We start from the raw sequence: 21,391 nt of genomic DNA, 5'->3' as shown, positions 1-21,391 counted from the left end.
TGGGTTGGCCAAAAAATTCGTTTGCATTTTAACTCAAATGAACTTTTTGGCTATCCCAATATTGGGTGTCTAAGTATGCTTGACACCCAGTAAGTGGATTTTCTCACTAATTCATAGAAAACCCACAGCTATGTGGGTAGGTGTGGGTAGGTGATAACATAGGAAGACAAAAGAGCTTTTCATGAATGGGCACTTCTTTTAGCTGATCTTGCCTCATAGAACTTAGAGTTTTTTCTTTTATACAACATTAGTGCCACATTCTGCCATTTGCAATGGATAATCAGTCGATTTATGTAAATTCAACCCTACCCAGGGATTCTGCCATTGAAAGGTCATCACCCTCATCTCTTCATCAGAGTAAGTGACTTTAATTTTCCTTCTGGCATTGGTATATCTTCCAATACTGAGATTTTTCGCTAAGATTTGTGGTTTTAAGTCATGAAGTTGAAGATGAGCAGCAGTCATATGCTAACGTTAAATAGATATAGCATGGCCTGTCTATAGGTAATCACAGATATGGGAAAAAACCCACATCTTGTAGGTTTGATTTTTATCAAGATAATTTTGTGAAAAGTGAACCTCACTCTTATCACTGAATCTCGGCAAAAAGATTCTTTAAGAAATGTTCTACATCTATGAACATAAGAACAAAGAAGTATTTTTCTTTGTCTTGTTGGTTTTTTTGCTTCACCATGCATGATGCATGATCTTTGTTCCCAGACCAGGGTTCAGATCTATGCTCCCTGCAGTGGAAGCTCGGAGGCTTAAACACTGAACCACCAGAAAGTCCCCTTTTGTTTTTTAGTTTGTTTGTTTTTTAACAAAGGAGTAGTTTGGAGATACTTTACTACCTTGCTGTAATAGTAACCTACTTTATTCCAAATTCCTTTATAAATTACTGTAAGTTCCAATGTATTTGCATCCATGATGTTCCCTTCAAAACACTGGAGTGTAGTCTTAATGGTTGACATCTTTCACTCTACAAAAGGAAGGGAAAAACTGTTCTGAAAAAAATGATATTCAAGATCAAAGACTTGAATATAATCACAACCTGATGATTTTTAAATTAAAATGTGTATCAGCTTAGAAGGAGGTAAGCCACAGGACATGGGAGAATATCACTGATGAAACTATTTGACATTTGTTGACGTTGGCAATTTTGTGTATGTGTGATCTAGTATTCTGAGTGAAGGAGGTAGGGATTCTAACATGAAGTAATGGATTCCATGGGCTGGGGATGGATGAAAAGAAACTAGAAAATAAGAAGAAAAATGTATAAAATTATCATAATATAGGACTGCCTTCTCGTGTCAAACCAAATTTCCTAATATTGCAATTTTTATCCCATGTGATATTCATTTCATAGTGTGCTTAGCACATGGGTTATATCTTTTTAAGATCATTTGGTATAATTTGAAACTGTTAAATTTTCAGCATTCTAAATTGGAGATTGAAAAGTCTTAGGGTTACAAAAGAGTTTGATGATCCTTTCCTATGGGGTAATGGAAATTTGGGGAATTTTGATAACTACAATGAGAGTTTGATTAAGCTATGGGTATTTTTTGCTGTGAAAGAGCAAGGCTTTCTGTTCCTTATTCAAATAAAGCAAAAGTGGAAGAAAGGAGGATGGTGTTGAAAGGACATTTTGGAGAATGAGTATACAGAAAGATGGGAAGATTTTCCTCAAAAGCTACTATGTATGATCCCAAATCAATGGGGCCAGAAAATATATCTCTTTTGATTGCAGTCATTATTCCACAACATATCATTCTAAAAGTAAATTTGAAAAACAAAATAGAATAAAATCAGACAAAAAATGCGTGATTATAAAACACTTGACTGAAAAAAATACATAACCTAAAAGTTGAGACTTATGTATTTGGTGAGTTTACTGAGGACCATAGCCAAGAAGGTAGCCTCTTGGATAACTTGAAGGAACTTTCCCCAAAGGTGACAGGGGAGCCAGGATTTATAGGAGTTTTTGCTTAAAACAAAACGGAAAACATGTAGTTGACTATCAAAAGACGACTGCTGATCACAAAAACAGACGTCTCAAGTTAATGATTTTAGTGCTTTTCTACATGTGGGAAGACACAAGAAATCAATCATTCTTATTGAAATCAATCATCCACATGTATTTTAAATACCCAGGCTTTTATCCTTTTTTTCCTTTATCCTGAATTCCCCTCAGGCTTCACCATCAGGGCAGCTGCCCGGGTAGATGGCTTTATGGTCGCAACACCTCTTGTTTCTTGAAATGGCAGGTGACATTCTTTCTCCTCACATTGACCTGGTATTACAGTTATTGTGAAACTACCCCTGAGCTCTTTGGCTGAACTGTTCAGGCTGTGGGAACTGTGGAATAGTGATTATATTAAAGACATTCGGGAAAACCAGACAGAGATGTGAGTTGTGACTTATTTAGTTTATAATTTCTTACAAAAGTAGATAAGTGTTGGCAAAATGCCTCTAGTGTTTATCTTTTCATCCAAAACTAAGCACCTGAGGCAGATGTGCCCTGGTGCCGGGGTGACTGTAAGTGAACAAAATAGTGAAAAAATATTTTCTATTCTTGTGTTTATATTATACTGCTAGGAAGACATACATATAAATGAATAGGTATGTTATGTCTTAGATGCTATTAAGTGCAAAAGAGAAAACTTAATATGTATTTACATTTCCACCCCCTTGGTCTCTTGCTTGTTTATTTTAGCTGCACTGGGGCTTTGTTGCTGCATGCAGCCTTTCTCTGGTTGTGGTAAGGGGAGCTACTCTTCACTTGCAAAGCGTGGCCTTCACACTGTGGCGGCTTCTCTTGTTGTGGAACATGGACTTAGTTGTGCCGTGGCACGTGAAATCTTCCTGGACCAGAGATCCAACTCCAGGCCTTGCATTGGCAGGCAAATTCTCAACCACTGGGCCACCAGGGAAGTCTTCAGCATCCTACTGTAAGATGATTAGTAAATGTTCTTTCCTGCCCCTAGCCCTCATCCGAAATCTAGTTCTTTCTTATGTGATCCTAACAACCTTTGCGTTTTGTACCAAATGAACTCAACGGAGTTAATATGGTATATGTTCTTAACCTCTCAGATGTTTGTCAGGGTCCATGTCAGCATAGATTTTCTTGGAAACTTGGATGTGCTGGGATTATTCTTCTTGCCTTGACTCTGATTGGGTTAAAAATTTCAGGTATGTGGTACAAGATCATTTATTTTTATTTTTCTACTTATTCTACTTGTACCATCAATATGACTACCCCAAACTTACTGGAAAACCAATGAAATTAAAAGAGTCACCAAACAGTGCTCTATTAGTGCTCAGCCCATATTTATTCTGCAAGCTTTGCCTCGGGTATTTCTCTTCCTAATTGTTCGAAGTCATTGCGAGAGATTTCACATGTGCGCCAAGAATTTTTTTTTTAATTGTAATTACGATAAAAGGGTGACAATAACAAAGAAAATTTCCAATTATTTACAGATTCTTTATTTTAAAATATATTTTATGTACTACATCAGGTTTTTCAACACATAGTAATACAAACATTATTGAGTTATTTTACATTCTTTTTACAGATTGTTTGAGATCTTTGAAATCTAGTATGTATGTTTTATATCTACAGTACATTTCAAATTAGCCACCAATATCAATAACCTCAGATATGCAGATGACACCACCCTTACGGAAGAAAGTGAAGAGGAACTAAAAAGCCTCTTGATGAAGGTGAAAGGGGAGAGTGAAAAAGTTGGCTTAAAGCTCAACATTCAGAAAACTAAGATCATGGTATCTGGTCCCATCACTTCATGGGAAATAGATGCGGAAACGGTGGAAACAGTGTCAGGCTTTGTTTTGGGGGGCTCGAAAATCACTGCAGATGGTGATTGCAGCCATGAAATTAAAAGACGCTTACTCCTTGGAAGGAAACTTATGACCAACATTGATAGCATATTAAGAAGCAGAGATATTACTTTGCCAACAAAGGTCCATCTAGTCAAAGCTATGGTTTTTCCAGTAGTCATGTATGGATGTGAGAGTTGGACTGTAAAGAAAGCTGAGCACCGAAGAATTGATGCTTTTGAACTGTGGTGTTGGAGAAGACTCTTGAGTGTCCCTTGGGCTGCAAGGAGGTCCAACAAGTCCATCCTAAAGGGGATCAGTCCTGGGTGTTCTTTGAAAGAACTGATGCTGAAGCTGAAACTCCAATCATTTGGCCACCTCATGCAAAGAGTTGATCTTTTGAAAAGACCCTGATGCTGGGAGGGATTGGGGGCAGAAGGAGAAGGGGACGACAGAAGATGAGATGGCTGGATGGCATCACTAACCTGATGGACATGAGTTTGAGTCAACTCCGGGAGTTGGTGACAAACAGGGAGGCCTGGTGTGCTGTGATTCATGGGGTCACAAAGAGTCAGACACGACTGAGTGACTGAACTGAACTGAACTGATTCATCAGAAATACTTGATTTGTATTTAGATTTTGTAAAGCTTACAGTTTTAAAGTCTTTATTGAACTTGTTACAATATTGCTTCTGTTGTCCCTATATTCTGGGTTTTTGTTTGTTTTTGTTCTTTGTTTTTGGCCAAGACGTTTGTGGGATCTCAGCTTTCCAACCAGGGATCACACCTACTCCCCATGCACTGGAAAGCAGGCTTAACACTGGATGGCTTAGGAAGTCTCTATAGTTTCTTAAGTTCCTACAAAATTTCAGATTGTCCTGGGCAGTGTCTCACATAGGATAGGCACAATTACACTCATTCTGAGGATGGAGCATGCAGACAGGAGTGGAAGCAATTTAAAAGTTTAAGTAACACCGGCTTACTGAAAGCAAGTAAAAAAATGTGAAAGTGAAAGTCGCTCAGTGGTGTCTGACTCTTTGCAACCCCATGGACTATATAGTCCATGGAATTCTCCAGGTCAGAATACTGAAATGAGTAGCCTTTTCCTTCTCCAGGGCCTCTTGGATTCTTTGCCAGCTGAGCCACAGGGAAGCCCAAGAATACTGGAGTAGGTAGCCTATCCCTTCTCCAGCAGATCTTTGCCACCCAGGAATCCAACTGGGGCCCCCTGCATTGCAGGCTGATAAGCAAGCAAAGAAAGTCAGTAAATAAGTAAAGTCTTATTTATAGTAGAAGCAAGTAACTCAATCTTTCTGTGGGTTTACTTGTTATGTGTTTGTTTACATTGTCTTCTAAATGGATTCTCTGTTACTACATTGCTATTACTTTTATCTTCTGTTCATTTCAAGCTTGTTGAAATCATTTCCGGAAGTGATATATATAGTGTATCCATTTCACTGCAGCTTTTAGCATTAAACTTTTTAATAGTTTCTCTTTATTTACCAGTGATATCCTTAATACTAAACTCACCAAAGGAAAAAAAGCAGTGTTGATTCCCAAGAAAACAGGAAGGAAACAACAGGTATATTTTGTGCCTTGAATTTCCTAAGATTAATGGCTAAAATTTGATAGATATCATTGCCTTATCTTAGTTAAGACTAGTAACAACCAATACATTATGATAGTATTATCACTCTGATTTTACCTTTGACAAAACTGAGACATGGAAAGCTTAAGCCACTCGTTCAGAGTCATGCAAGTCCTATGAGGTGATACTGAGACTTTGGTGGTCTATATTCAGAGCCTATGATCTTAACCAGATAATACTGTCTTAATGAATACTCCTGCCAAGAGAGTCAAGAATTAATTAATAGTCAAAAACCAAGCTATAGTCAAATATTCATTTATATGGGCTATTTGGTGATTTCAATGAATATGTCAAGCAGTTAACTTTTACCTGAAGTTAATTAATGAAACACAAATGTGAAATTAATTATTTAAATTTATTGTATTAATCATTAAGACATTGATCATGTTCTTATAGTTTCTAAGAAGTGTGTTTTAATATACTAGTGATGAGTGACTGCAGCAGAAAGTGATCATTTATTACATACCTTGTACAGAACAGAAATGTTAAGAAATGGGAAATCCTTCTAGGAAATGCTATCCAATAGATCCTGTTCATAACCCATCCCCAAGAAGAAGAAATGCAAAAAACAATGGACTGATTCCAATTTTGGAAAGGAGTACATCAAGGCTGTGTGTTGTCACTCTGCTTATTTAACTCACGTGCAGAGTACATCATGTGAAATGTCGAGCTAGATGAAGCACAAGCTGGAATCAAGACTACCAAGGAGAGATATCAATAATCTTCAATATGCAGATGACACCACCCTTATGGCAAAAAGTGAAGAAGAACTAAAGAGCCTCTTGATGAAAGTGAAAGAAGAGAGTGAAAAAGTGGGCTTAAAACTCAACATTCAAAAAATGACGATCATGGCATCTGGTCTCATCACTTCATGGCAAATGGATGGGGAAACAATGGGAACAGTGACAGACTTTATTTTCTAGGGCTCCCAAACCACTGCAGATGGTGTTATAGCCATGAAATTAAAAGACATGTGCTCCTTGGAAGAAAAGCTGTGACCAACCTAGACAGCATATTAAAAATCTGAGACATTACTTTGCCAACAGAGGTCCTTCTAGTTAAAGCTATGGTTTTTCCAGTAGTCTTGTATGGATGTGAGACTCAGACCATAAAGATAGCTGAGTGCTGAAGAATGATGTTTTTGAACTGTGGTGTTGGAGAAGACTCCTGAGAATCTCTTGGACTGCAAGGAGATCAAACCAGTCAATCCTAAAGGAACTCAGTCCTGAGTATTCACTGCAAAGACTGATGCTGAAGATGAAGCTCCAATACTTTTGCCACGTGATGCAAAGAGCTGACTCATCGGAAAAGACTCTGATGTTGGGAAAGATTGAAGGCAGGAGGTAGAAGGGGATGACAGAGGTTGAGATGGTTGGATGGCATCACCGACTCGATGGACATGAGTTTGAGCTAGCTCTGGGAGTTGGTGTTGGACAAGGAAGCTCCATGCTGCAATCCATGGGTTTACAGAATCGGACAAGACTGAGTAACTGAGTTGAACTGAATATTCAAATATATAATTTAGCATTAGAAATTTATAATTTTTCTCCATGGTATTTGCCATTAACATAAATTATTATTTGCTTTCAAGTTATATTTTTTCAAGTGTATTTTTTAGATGATTTTGACATTGCTGTCCATGAAGTAGAAAGAGCACTCTTGAGGAATTTAAGGAATCCTAGAAAGAGTTTTGTCTCTATCACCATCTGCTTGTGTGGACTTGAACAAGTTATTCTGTCTGTTAGTGTTTTAACGGGTCACTATTTTTCAAATCTTAGTAGCAGAATGAACGATGGTCTCAAAAGCTTCACAGTTATATTAAATTCTAAATACATAATTGTCCTCACAGCGATGAGCAAAGTCTTTCCTGAATTTATGATGAGTAGTGCATGCGTGGTTAGTGTTAGTGGGGTGGGGACAGGTTAGAAACATAGCATTTATTTCTTCTTCCTCTTTCTTACTTTATTGCTCCCCTTCTTTCTTACTTTAGAGAGATCAGTTCCATTAACATGCCCAATGCCTTGGCAACAAATCCGAGATAAATGCTTGTATTTTCATGAAACTTCCAAAACTTGGAATGACAGTCTAGCTGACTGTTCCACAAGAGAATCCAGTGTGCTGCTTATTCAAGATAAGGAAGAACTGGTAAGTAATTAAGTAAAATACTTTAATACTACTTAGCACTGACTTCTAACCATATCAAGATCTTTGTGCTTTAGCCTTAAGGGTTCTATGCAGATGAAAATATCAACCTTGACTTCAAGAAGCTCACAATCTGAGAGACTAAATAGACATGTAAACAAAATAAATATAATTTAATGAATACAACAATATAAACATTTGTGTATATTAATATATAAATGAACAAATAGAAGTATCACAAATAAGGATTAATTAACACCAAAAGGGAGTCAGGAACAGCCTCATAGAAGAGGTGATACTTGAACTGGGTTTCAGAGGATGAGCATAAGAATGCAAACCAGCAACAGATAACAGATTCAATATTCAGTCATTTCTTCTGTTTCAATTACAGAGACTCATACAAAACCTGATAAATGAAAATGGAATGCTGTTTTGGGTTGGATTAAATTTTACATTATCAGAGAAGAAATGGAAGTGGATAAATGGATCCTTTTTAAAATCTAATATGTGAGTATTAGATAAGCTAACTTTAATATTCAATTTACAGCATTTACATCAATTGGCAAGATAGTAACATTGTTATTGAAGACTGAGATTTATAGTTAATAGCCTGAGAAGAAGAATGATTCTGAAGTTGGTTAAAAAGTTCTATATATGAAAACACACCAACTCTTTGTTACAACGTATATTTTATCTGAAATGGAGTTTTAGGAGACAAGGAAGAGACCAATTCCTTTGGGAGGGACACACACAAAAAGGTTTTTCAGAGAATAAAATTTAAAAATAAAGAAATTTCTAGCTAGAAGATACTGACACAAAGAATTGTTAAATAGTTTTTCAACCTGTGGGACCACATACCTTAGTGGGCCATGCTGGAACGATAAATACGAGAAGAAAAATATAGCATATATCAGAGTATGTGGAATCCAGATATTTGGGAACTAGCCAAACGGTGATAAATATTGCAGCCTATTTTAACCAGTAGTGTAGAAAAAGAGTTGTTTGAGGAGATGTAGTAAACCTGCATAAGCCACAACAGAGCTATTTGCCATTTCTTTTTCTTCCACTTTATTGATTTATTTTTGTCTGTGCTGGGTCTTCATTGCTGCTCAGAGTTTTCTTTAGTTGCTCCGAGTGGGGGCCGCTCTCTAGCTGTGGTGTGCGGGCTTCTCACTGTGGTAGCTGCTCTTGCTGCAGAGCACAGCTTCTAGGGCACTTGGGCTTCAGTAGGTGCAGTGTACGGGCTCTAGAGCACAGACACGATAGTTGTGTTGCACAGGATCAGTTGCTCCACAGCATGTAGGATCTTCCCAGATTAGGGATCGAACCTGTGTCTCCTGCTTTGGCACGTGGCTTCTTTACTGAGTCGTCAGGGAAGCCCTTGCAGTTTCTTTCTGGTTGTCTCACTATAGTCTCTTATTGCAAGATGGCCAGGATAACCGTGAGTGTTTTAGGATTGATGTTACCAATTAAATTACAAATCTGTAACGGACTTCATCTTTTTTGTACATCAAAGGGCAGGACACTAATTTCCCTAGAAAATGAAAGTGTGCAGGCATCCAACCCAGTTTCTGAAAAGAATTTTTGTTGAGTTTTTCAGAACAGATGACATTGTGTTATGCTTTTTTGAGTCTGCAAAAGACTTATTGACATTTGTATAAATTACAGTTAAAATCAATTCTTTTTCTCATTCAAAACATCAAGACATTGAAGTTTAAGACCCAGGAGCATATTCAAGTTTATCCAAAATATAGTAATACTTTATTGTGTGGAAAGTTACCAAACATTGAGATATGTTGGTTTAATGACCAAGTTTTCATTTGTTTGATTCATTCTAAAATACAGTATTTTTTAAGTGCAGTACTTTAAAATCAATATTATTTTTTTTATTTTACTTTACAATACTGTATTGGTTTTGCCATACATGAATATTATTTTTAAATAAAGTGTTCTGGACTAGAATAAACATATTAAAAGGCAAATGTATTTTGTTAAATAAAATCTATTCTGAATTTTTATTTGTTTTACAGGGATTATTATCTATACTTCATTGACATATAAATGCAACTCTGATATTAGCTTACTTTTATTTCTTTGTCATTAGAAAAGATTAATTTTGGTTACCTGTGTGTATGTTTCTTACTGGGGCATTATGTTTATTTTATTAAGGTTTTTTTATATAATTGGAAAACTCTGAGGTGTATGACAAGAAATACAGGCACAGTTGATAGATTAAATGTGACTGAACATTCTCTTTTATTCTGAAGAGTAAAGTAATGGTTTTATTAAGACTGTGATCAGGTAAATCTGGAAGGTATCATATGATAGTAAAACAGCAGCAGTTAGACACTGCTTTTATTTAGTGCTCTAAACTAGACAGCATGTTATAAAGTAGAGACATTACTTTACCAACAAATGTCCATCTAGTCAAAGCTATATCTTTCCAGTAGTCATGTATGGATGTGAGAGTTGGACTATAAAGAAAGCTGAGTGCAGAAGAATTGATGCTTTTGAACTGTGGTGTTGGAGAAGACTCTTGAGAATCCCTTGGACTACAAGGAGATTCAACTAATCTACCCTAAAGGAAATAAGTCCTGAATATTCATTGGAAGGACTGATGCTAAACCTGAAACTCCAAAATTTTGTCCACCTGATGTGAAGAACTGACTCATTTGAAAAGACTGTGATGCTGGGAAAAGTAGAAGGAAGGAGGAGAATGGGACGACAGAGGATGAGATGCTTGGATAGCATCACCAACTCAGCGGACATGAGTTTGAGTAAACTCCGGGAGTTGGTGATGAACAGGGAGGCCTGGTGTGCTGCAGTCCATGGGGTCACAAAGAGTTGGACATGACTGAGCAACTGAACTGAATTGAACTGAACCCTGGTTTTCAAGTAAAGTAAAAGATAGAGTGATAATTTTTTTCACAGGACTGCTTTGGGGATTAAAGAAGTTAACACTAAAGAACTAGGCAGAGATCTGGTCAAAGCAGGCCTGGGAAGTCACCAAGGGCCTTTTGTAAATAGGCTTGGTCAGTTGAGCATTAAAAAAGTTATCTTGAAAGTTGAAGGGACCAGAAAGGTGAAAGAGATAAAATAGCAAAAGAGACTTTTGCTATTACTCTCTTGAAAGAAATGCTGATGTGACTAGACTGTCAGGCACTAGGAGGGAATCAGGTGAACTTCTCAGGGCCAAGGGGTTTTATGAAGAAATGGAACAAAGGAACAAAAAAAATCTGTGATGGAGCCCTGCCCACTGTACCCCTTCACTTTCAATTTAGGACAAGCAGGTGAACGTCTTGTGCATACCCCATCCTGGCATGCCAGTTCTGTGTTGCCATCCCATTCTTTGAGTGCTACTCACACCACATCTGTAATGAGCCACAACACTCCTGCATCTTTGGAACTAAGAGAACATTGATCAGAGCAGACACTCGTGAACTGTTTGGAACGGGAAAAAAGGAACCTTCCACTATATACAACATGAACTGAGCCTCCTTTTCTGGCCACATTCAAATTCTGGAGACCCTGTGTGTCTATACGTACTTAACTACATTTCCTGAGCACATACACTGTATAAGTCTGATCACACTTCTATAGGTATCATCTCAATGCCTCCCCAAATACTAGGTCGTTATATCCTAAATATTTAAGAAAATCAAAGTTCCGTGAAAGCAATACGTTTTTCATGTGATATGTTAATAGGAGATTCAGTTACCAATTTTCAAAGCTTCATTTTGTATATATCATGATGACATTTCTGTTTCGAATGCTTCGCTTCCAGTGAAGATGAACTTGCAAGTTCCAGATGTTTATATGAGCTTTCTATTAAAAGTTTATCTTTATGACTGACTGTGTAGTTATCACTGTTCAGTTGCTAAGTCGTGTCCAACCCTTTGTGACCCCCATAGACTGCAGCTCTCCAGGTTCCTCTGTCCTCCAGTGTCTCCCAGTTTGCTCAAATTCATGTCCATTTGAGTCAGTGATGCTATCTAACCATCTCATCCTCTGCCTCCCCCTTCTCCTTTGGCCTCAGTCTTTCCCAGCATCAGGGTCTTTTCCAATGAGTTGGCTTTTCCCATCAGGTGGTCAAAATATTGGAGCATCAGTCCTTCCAAAGCTTCAGCATCAGTCCTTCCAAGGAATATTCAGGGTTGATTTTTTTTATGATTGACTGGCCTGATTTGCATGCAGTCCAAGGGACTCTCAAGAATCTTCTCCAGCACCATGATTTGAAAGCATCAATTCTTTGGCACTTACTCTCTTTATGGTATAAATTTCACATCAGTACATGAGTAATGGAAAAGCCATAGCTTTGACTATACTGACATTTGCTGGCAAAGTGATGTCTTTGCTTTTGAATATGCTGTCTAGGTTTGTCATTGCTTTCCTTCCAAGGAGCAAGTGAAAAAAAGTGAAAGTGTTAGTCCCTCAGTCCTGTCTGACTCTTTCCCACCCTATGGACTGTATCCTGCCAGGTTCCTCTGTCCACGGAAATGGAATTTCTCCAGACAAGAATACTGGAGCGGGTAGCCATTCCCACGAGCAAGTGTATTTTAATCTCAGGGCTTTAGTCATTGTCTGCAGAGACTTTGAAGCCCAAGAAAACAAAGTCTGTCACTGCTTGCATTTTTTCCCCTGCTATTTGCCATGAAGTAATAGAACCAGATGCTAAAATCTTAGCTTTTGAATGTTGAGTTTCAAGCCAGCTTTTTCACTCTCCTCTTTCACCCTCTTTCAGAGGCTTTTTAGTTCCTCTTCACTTTCTGCCATAGACTGTTTACTTACCCAATGCTTAATAACTGAGCATCTCGTTGTTTTCTGAAAGTTACAGAAAATACTGCCTGGATGAGGAGAATTATGTGAGAAAATCATGAACTCTAAAGAGAGTCTTCTTTTGCTCCACAGATTACAGTTTCTGGTGATTCTAAAGAAGATAGCTGCGTTTGCATATCAAAGACACAATTTATTTCTGAAACCTGTGCTGCAGAAAATAGACGGATCTGCCAAAAAGAACTAATACATGTCAGAAATAAAGTAGTATGTTCTTCCAGTTGACTAGCCATCCCCCTACATCTCTTTAATTTCCACTTCAGATTTCTGTCACTTTAACCATATATATTGTCATAGTGGCTCCATGAACATTTTATGAACACACACTGAGAATTCTAATTTTTGTGAATTTTACAAAAGTTCATGTTTAACTCCCTCACTGAATAACTGAGAAAAAATATACCTAAAGAAAAGATGTCTCAGGGCATGTGCCCAGGAATCGGATAGCTGTATCATATGATAGTTCTTTTTTTTTTTTTTTTACTTTACAATACTGTATTGGTTTTGCCATACGTTGACATGAATCCACCACGGGTGTATACAAGCTTCCAATCCTGAATCCCCCTCCCACCTCCCACCCCATATCATCTCTCTGGATCATCCCCATGCACCAGCCCCAAGCATCCTGTATCCTGTATCGAACATAGACTGGCACTTCATTTCTTACATGATAGTATACATGTTTCAAAGCCATTCTCCCAAATCATCCCACCCTCTCCCTCTCCCTCTCCCTCAGAGTCCAAAAGTCCGTTCTATACATTTGTGTCTCTTTTGCTGTCTCGCATAAAGGGTCATCATTACCATCTTTCTAAATTCCGTATATATGTGTCAGTATACTGTATTGGTGTTTTTCTTTCTGGCTTACTTCACTCTGTATAATCGGCTCCAGTTTCATCCATCTCATTAGAACTGATTCAAATGTATTCTTTTTAATGGCTGAGTAATACTCCATTGTGTATATGTACCACAGCTTTCTTATCCATTCATCTGTTGATGGACATCTAGGTTGTTTCCATGTCCTGGCTATTATAAACAGTGCTGCGATGAACATTGGGGTACATGTGTCTCTTTCAATTCTGGTTTCCTTGGTGTGTATTCCCAGCAGTGGGATTGCTGGGTCATAAGGCAGCTCTATTTGCAATTTTTAAAGGGATCTCCACACTGTTTTCCATAGTGGCTGTACTAGTTTGCATTCCCACCAACAGTGTAAGAGGGTTCCCTTTTCTCCACATCCTCTCCAGCATTTATTGCTTGTAGACTTTTGGATCGCAGCCATTCTGACTGGTGTGAAATGGTACCTCATTGTGGTCTTGATTTGCATTTCTCTGATAATGAGTGATGTTGAGCATCTTTTCATGTGTTTGTTAGCCATCTGTATGTCTTCTTTGGAGAAATGTCTATTTAGTTCTTTGGTCCATTTTTTGATTGGGTCGTTTATTTTTCTGGAGTTGAGCTGCATAAGTTACTTGTATATTTTTGAGATTAGTTGTTTGTCAGTTGCTTCATTTGCTATTGTTTTCTCCCATTCAGAAGGCTGTCTTTTCACCTTACTTATAGTTTCCTTTGTTGTGCAGAAGCTTTTAATTTTAATTAGATCCCATTTGTTTATTTTTGCTTTTATTTCCAGTATTCTGGGAGGTGGATCATAGAAGATCCTGCTGTGGTTTATGTCGGAGAGTGTTTTGCCTATGTTCTCCTCTAGGAGTTTTATAGTTTCTGGTCTTACGTTTAGATCTTTAATCCATTTTGAGTTTATTTTTGTGTGTGGTGTCAGAAAGTGATCTAGTTTCATTCTTTTACAAGTGGTTGACCAATTTTCCCAGCACCACTTGTTAAAGAGATTGTCTTTACTCCATTGTATATTCTTGCCTCCTTTGTCGAAGATAAGGTGTCCATAGGTGTGTGGATTTATCTCTGGGCTTTCTATTTTGTTCCATTGATCTATATTTCTGTCTTTGTACCAGTACCAGACTGTCTTAATAACTGTGGCTTTGTAGTAGAGCCTGAAGTCAGGCAAGTTGATTCCTCCAGTTCCATTCTTCTTTCTCAAGATTGCTTTGGCTATTCGAGGTTTTTTGTATTTCCATACAAATCTTGAAATTATTTGTTCTAGTTCTGTGAAAAATACCGCTGGTAGCTTGATAGGGATTGCATTGAATCTGTAGATTGCTTTGGGTAGTATACTCATTTTCACTATATTGATTCTTCCAATCCATGAACATGGTATATTTTTCCATCTATTAGTGTCCTCTTTGATTTCTTTCATCAGTGTTTTATAGTTTTTGATAAATAGGTCTTTAGTTTCTTTAGGTAGGTATATTCCTAAGTACTTTTCTTTTCGTCGCAATGGTGAATGAAATTGTTTCCTTAATTTCTTTTTCTACTTTCTCATTATTAGTGTACAGGAATGCAAGGGATTTCTGAGTGTTGATTTTATATCCTGCAATTTTACTATATTCATTGATTAGCTCTAGTAATTTTCTGGTGGAGTCTTTAGGATTTTCTATGTAGAGGATCATGTCATCTGCAAACAGTGAGAGTTTTACTTCTTCTTTTCCAATTTGGATTCCTTTTATTTCTTTTTCTACTCTGATTGCTGTGGCCAAAACTTCCAGAACTATGTTGAATAGTAGCGGTGAAAGTGGGCACCCTTGTCTCGTTCCTGACTTTAGGGGAAATGCTTTCAATTTTTCACCATTGAGGATAATGTTTGCTGTGGGTTTGTCATATATAGCTTTTATTATGTTGAGGTGTGTTCCTTCTATTCCTGCTTTCTGAAGAGTTTTTATCATAAATGGATGTTGAATTTTGTCAAAGGCCTTCTCTGCCTCTATTGAGATAATCATATGGCTTTTATTTTTCAATTTGTTAATGTGGTGAATTACATTGATTGATTTGTGGATACTGAAGAATCCTTGCATCCCTGGGATAAAGTGCACTTGGTCATGGTGTACAATCTTTTTAATGTGTTGTTGGATTCTGATTGCTAGAATTTTGTTGAGGATTTTTTGCATCTATGTTCATCAGTGATATTGGCCTGTAGTTTTCTTTTTTTGTGGCATCTTTGTCAGGTTTTGGTATTAGGGTGATGGTGGCTTCATAGAGTAAGTTTGGAAGTTTCCCTTCCTCTGCAATTTTCTGGAAGAGTTTGAGTAGGATAGGTGTTAGCTCTTCTCGAAATTTTTGGTAGAATTCAGCTGTGAAGCCGTCAGGACCTGGGCTTTTGTTTGCTGGAAGATTTCTGATTACAGTTTCAATTTCCATGCTTGTGATGGGTCTGTTAAGATTTTCTATTTCTTCCTGGTTCAGTTTTGGAAAATTGTACTTTTCTAAGAATTTGTCCATTTCTTCCACGTTGTCCATTTTATTGGCATATAGTTGCTGATAGTAGTCTCTTCATATGATAGTTCTATTTTTTAGTTCTTTTTATAGGACTGCCATACCATTCTCCATAGTGGCTGTATCAATTTACATTCCCACCAATAGTGTAAGAGGGTTCCCTTTCCTTCACACCCTCTCCAGTATTTCTTATTTGTAGATTTTTTCATGATGGTCATTCTGACAGATGTGTTAGCTTTGACATAAATACACGACCATATGTAAAGTGGATAGCTAGTGGGAAGCTGCTATATAGCACAGGGAACTGATCTCGGTGCTCTGTGATGACCTAGAGGAGTCGGATGGGTAGGGGGGCAGGCAGGAGGCTCAGAATGGAGGGAATATATGTGTACTTATAGCTGATTCATTTCATTGTACAGCAGAAGCTAACACAACACTATAAAATAGCTATACTCTAATGAAAAGTCTCATTTTAAGAGACAGTGATGCGCTATGGATAAAAGTCCAGACCAGCTAAGGGGAATGGTTTCTAATCCTGCAGCTTTCATCCACCCCCTCTGTGCCTTATCTCACCTCTGAAAAGTTTTATTCAATATTTCTAAAGTCTTCTGCTTCTTCCACAGCCTCTATTTTTTGTTTTTATGCTTTGTGGCAGAGCATTGATTAAACTCCATTCTCTTGACTTTTATATCAGAGCTCCCTTACTAAAGGAATTTGAGGAAGGGAACTTAACTCTTCCCCATCATTGTAAAGTTCTTCCCATTTTAATTGTATCCTTGGTTCTTTAAAAAATAATTTTATTGGAGTATAATTGCCTTATAATGTTGTATTAGTTTCTACTGTACAGCGAATTGAACCAGTCTTACATATACATTTATTTCCTCCCTTTAGGACTTCCTTCCCACAGTGCATTAATTAGAGTTCCATGTGCTATATGCACTGTGCACCAGGTATCAATTCCTTTGGAGCACTAGATACCAATTTCGGGAGGACAATTTTTCCACCAATCAGGGAGTGGCTTACGGTTTCAGGATGATTCAAGTACATTACATTCATTGTACATTTGTTTGTTTATTTCTATTATCATTATATCAGCTCCATCTCAGATCATCAGGCATTAGATATGGGAAATTTGGGACCCATGCTATACAGTACGTTCTCATTAGTTATCTATTTTATATATGTACATAGTATCAATAGTCTATATGTGTCAGTCAAATCCCCCAATTCCTCCCACCACCCCGTTTTTCCTTTGCTATCCATATGTTTGTTCTCTATGTCTGTGTCTCTATTTCTGTTTTGCAGATAGGATCACCTGCAAATGATGATTGCAGACATGAAATTAAAAAACGCTTACTCCTTGGAAGAAAAGTTATGACCAACCTAGATAGTATATTCAAAATCAAAGACATTACTTTGCTGACTAAGGTCCGTCTAGTCAAGGCTATGGTTTTTCCTGTGGTCATGTATGAATGTGAGAGTTGGACTGTGAAGAAGGCTGAGCACTGAAGAATTGATACTTTTGAACTTTGGTGTTGGAGAAGACTCTTGAGGGTCCCTTGGACTGCAAGGAGATCCAACCAGTCCATTCTGAAGGAGATCAGCCCGGGGATTTCTTTGGAAGGAATGATGCTAAAGCTGAAACTCCAGTACTTTGGCCACCTCATGCAAAGAGTTGGCTCATTGGAAAAGACTCTGATGCTGGGAGGGATTGGGGGCAGGAGGAGAAGGGGACAACAGAGGATAAGATGGCTGGATGGCATCACTGACTCAATGGACGTGAGTCTGAGTGAACTCTGGGAGTTGGTGATGGACAGGGAGGCCTGGCGTGCTGCGATTCATGGGGTGGCAAAGAGTCGGACACGACTGAGCGACTGAACTGAACTGAGCTGAACTGATACGATTTTTCTAGATTCCACATATATGCATTAATGCTAAATTTATTTTTCTCTTTCTTCCTTACTTCACTCTGTATGACAGACTCTAGATCCACCCACATCTCTACAAATGACCCAATTTCATTCCCTTTTATGTCTGACAAGTCAGTGCCAGCCTGAATCATATAAATTCAAATAATACTATAATGATCAAAATAAAATTTTAGTTTCTGTTTTCCATGCCTGTTGATTTATAATAGTTATTAATGTAAATCTTTGAACACATCAAATATTCAAAGGGTAATTCATTTTGTGCCAGTTACTTAGGAAACATCAATACGTTTTTTAAAAAAAACATTCTAGACAAGATTATCTTTACAAAATAATATATGATAAAAGTGAGATTTTTGAAGTGTTTGTTCCTTCGATGGAAAAGACCTATAAAGAACAGATTTTAGAAAAAATGTTCCCACAATTGACAATGTATGTTCCTACCTCCTTGGAATGATGTTCAAAGAAACCTTCTAAAACAGATCAGGATAAAGCTAAGTTCATTCAGTTAGTTCAGAATTCATTCCAAATATAACACATTTTTTCTATGTTTGTGTGATCTGAAATTAAGCACCCCTAAAGCACACATCCGTAAGAACCTTTTACAATGAAACTAAGCCCAAGAAGTTAGGTTCTTGAACTGTCATTTGCTATTGCACTATTAGATAAAGATAAGTGATAAAGTGAAGTCACTCATTCGTGTCCAAATCTTTGAGACCGTATGGACTGTAGCTTACCAGGCTCTTCTGTCCATGGGATTTTCTAGGCAATAGTACTGGATTGGGTTTGCCATTTCCTCCTCCTGCACTATTAGATAATCACGTGAATTCATTCTTGGATATGATAAGGCTAAGGTCATCTCTGAAACTCAAACTATAAAGATGCAATTCCAGGAAGAAGACAAGTCTAACCATATTCTAGACAGATTAAAAAATATCAGATCTAAGAGAACATTTTTTGGTTGAAGTATTTGAGTCAATGTTTGTGTAGCTCAGCTGGTAAAGAATCCGCTTGCAATGTGGGAGACCTGGATTCGATCCCTCAGTTGGGAAGATCCCCTGAAGAAGGCAAAGGTTACCCATTCCAGTATTCTTGCCTGGAGAATTCCATGGACTCTGTAGTCCATGGGGTCGCAAAGAGTTGGACACAACTGAGTGACTTTCACTTTTTACTGACAATAAACTCACTGCAAAGCCAAGTCATATCAACCTATTATGTCATTCATGATCGGCCATCTATACTTTCTCTGTGCAGCCCACTCTTCAGAGGCAGGCTCCTGACCGCTCTTTGAACACATCCTGATGTTTTAGGATTTCATGGTTGCACCATACATGCAACAGGCTCCTTTCATATAATCCTTTTATTCTTTGCCTAGAAAAAGCCTAGGAACTGTAGAAAGTTTGAATCAAATGTTCATTTTTTCTGAACTTTTCCTCAAATCTCTCATACTCTCTTTTTCTTTCCACTGTTCTAAAACAGGATTTAGTTTCTTCTTTGCAATATTATAATTAGTCCTTTTTTTATGATTGTAAGACTGCTCTGCTTCGCTCCTGACTAGAGCTGGACAAGTATCACAATAAAACAATGAAAAGAAGAGAAGCCTCTGATTCAGTTAAAAGAGTAAGGGCAAAAAACTGGAAATAGAACTGCCATCAGTTCAGTTCAGTTGCTCAGTTGTGTCCAACTCTTTGCGACCCCATGAATCACAGCACGCCAGGCCTCCCTGTCCATCACCATCTCCCAGAGTTCACTCAGACTCACATCCATCGAGTCTGTGATGCCATCCAGCCATCTCATCCTCGGTCGTTCCCTTCTCCTACTGCCCCCAATTCCTCCCAGCATCAGAGTCTTTTCCAATGAGCCAACTCTTCGCATGAGGTGGCCAAAGTTCTGGAGCTTCAGCTTTAGCATCATTCCTTCCAAAGAAATCCCCGGGCTGATCTCCTTCAGAATGGACTGGTTGGATCTCCTTGCAGTCCAAGGGACTCTCAAGAGTCTTCTCCAACACCACACTTCAAAAGCATCAATTCTTTGGTGCTCAGCCTTCATCACAGTCCAACTCTCACATTCATACATGACCACAGGAAAAACCATAGCCTTGACTAGACGGACCTTAGTCGGCAAAGTAATGTCTCTGCTTTTGAATATGCTATCTAGGTTGGTCATAACTTTTCTTCCAAGGAGTAAGCGTCTTTTAATTTCATGGCTGCAGTCACCATCTGCAGTGATTTTGGAGCCCCCAAAATAAGGTCTGACACTGTTTCTACTGTTTCTCCATCTATTTCCCATGAAGTGATGGGACCAGATGCCATGATCTTAGTTTTCTAAATGTTGAAGTTTAACCCAACTTTTTCGCTTTCCTCTTTCATTTTCATCAAGAGGCTTTTTAGTTCCTCTTCACTTTCTGCCATAAGGGTGCTGTTATCTGCATATCTGAGGTGATTGATATTTCTCCCAGCAATCTTGATTCCAGCTTGTGTTTCTTCCAGTCCAGCGTTTCTCATGATGGACACTGCATAGAAGTTAAATAAGCAGGGTGACAATATACAGCCTTGCCACACTCCTTTTCCTATTTGGAACCAGTCTGTTGTTCCATGTCCAGTTCTAACTGTTGCTTCCTGACCTGCATACAGATTTCTCAAGAGGCAGATCAGGTGGTCTGGTATTCCCATTTCTTTCAGAATTTTCCACAGTTTATTGTGATCCACAGAGTCAAAGGTTTTGGCATAGTCAATAAACCAGAAATCTATGTTTTTCTGGAACTCTCTTGCTTTTGCCATGATCCAGCGGATGTTGGCAATTTGATCTCTGGTTCCTCTGCCTTTTCTAAAACCAGCTTGAACATCAGGGAATTCATGGTTCACGTAATGCTGAAGCCTGACTTGGAGAATTTTGAGCATTACTTTACTAGCATGTGAGATAAGTACAATTGTGCAATAGTTTGAGCATTCTTTGGCATTGCCTTTCTTTGGAATTGGAATGAAAACTGACCTGTTCCAGTCTTGTGGCCACTGCTGAGTTATCCAAATTTGCTGGCATATTGAGTGCAACACTTTCACAGCACCATCTTTCAGGATTTGAAACAGCTCAACTGGAATTCCATCACCTCCACTAGCTTTGTTTGTACTGATGCTTTCCAAGGCCCACTTGACTTCACATTCCAAGATGTCTGACTCCAGATGAGTGATCACATCATCATGATTATCTGGGTGGTGAAGATCTTTTTTGTACAGTTCTCTGTATATTCTTGCCACCTCTTCTTAATATCTTCTGTTTCTGTTAGGTCCAGACCATTTCTGTCCTTTATTGAGCCCATCTTTGCATGAAATGTTCCCTTGGTATCTCTAATTTTCTTGAAGAGATTAGTCTTTCCCATTCTGTTGTTTTCCTCTATTTCTTTGCATTGATCACTGAAGAAAGCTTTCTTATCTCTTCTTGCTATTCTTTGGAACTCTGCATTCAGATGCTTATATCTCTCCTTTTCTCCTTTGCTTTTCATGTCTCTTCTTTTCACAGCTATTTGTAAGGCCTCCCCAGACAGCCATTTTGCTTTTTTGCATTTCTTTTCCATGGAGATGGTCTTGATCCCTATCTCCTGTACAATGTCACGAACCTCATTCCATAGTTCATCAGGCACTCTATCTATCAGATCTAGGCCCTTAAATCT

General features: G+C 38.1%; 1 protein-coding gene across 1 annotated transcript; it reads left to right on the top strand.

The window, feature by feature from the left end:
- Window positions 1-211: 211 nt before the first annotated feature.
- Window positions 212-12,688, top strand: LOC120857974 (killer cell lectin-like receptor subfamily B member 1). Its single transcript, XM_040233893.1, has 7 exons — window positions 212-357; window positions 2,303-2,405; window positions 5,370-5,416; window positions 7,473-7,627; window positions 8,016-8,131; window positions 11,543-11,550; window positions 12,540-12,688. Exons 1-7 carry the CDS (start codon window positions 273-275, stop codon window positions 12,680-12,682), a joined length of 657 nt encoding a protein of 218 aa, XP_040089827.1. The 5' UTR covers window positions 212-272; the 3' UTR covers window positions 12,683-12,688.
- The last annotated feature ends 8,703 nt before the right edge of the window (window positions 12,689-21,391 follow it).

Source organism: Oryx dammah, unplaced genomic scaffold, assembly GCF_014754425.2.
Source record: "Oryx dammah isolate SB20612 unplaced genomic scaffold, SCBI_Odam_1.1 HiC_scaffold_29, whole genome shotgun sequence".
Classification (NCBI taxonomy): Eukaryota; Metazoa; Chordata; class Mammalia; order Artiodactyla; family Bovidae; genus Oryx; species Oryx dammah.
The sequence above is the reverse complement of the archived record's forward strand: the minus strand, read 5'-3'. Positions and strand labels throughout refer to the sequence as shown.

Bases quoted from the DNA above. Each gene is read 5' to 3' on its own strand.
- LOC120857974 (XM_040233893.1), top strand. From the start codon at position 273: ATGGATAATCAGTCGATTTATGTAAATTCAACCCTACCCAGGGATTCT. The intron at 358-2,302 runs GTAAGTGACTTT...CTGGTATTACAG, and splicing joins ACCCTCATCTCTTCATCAGA to TTATTGTGAAACTACCCCTG. The intron at 7,628-8,015 runs GTAAGTAATTAA...TTTCAATTACAG, and splicing joins TTCAAGATAAGGAAGAACTG to AGACTCATACAAAACCTGAT.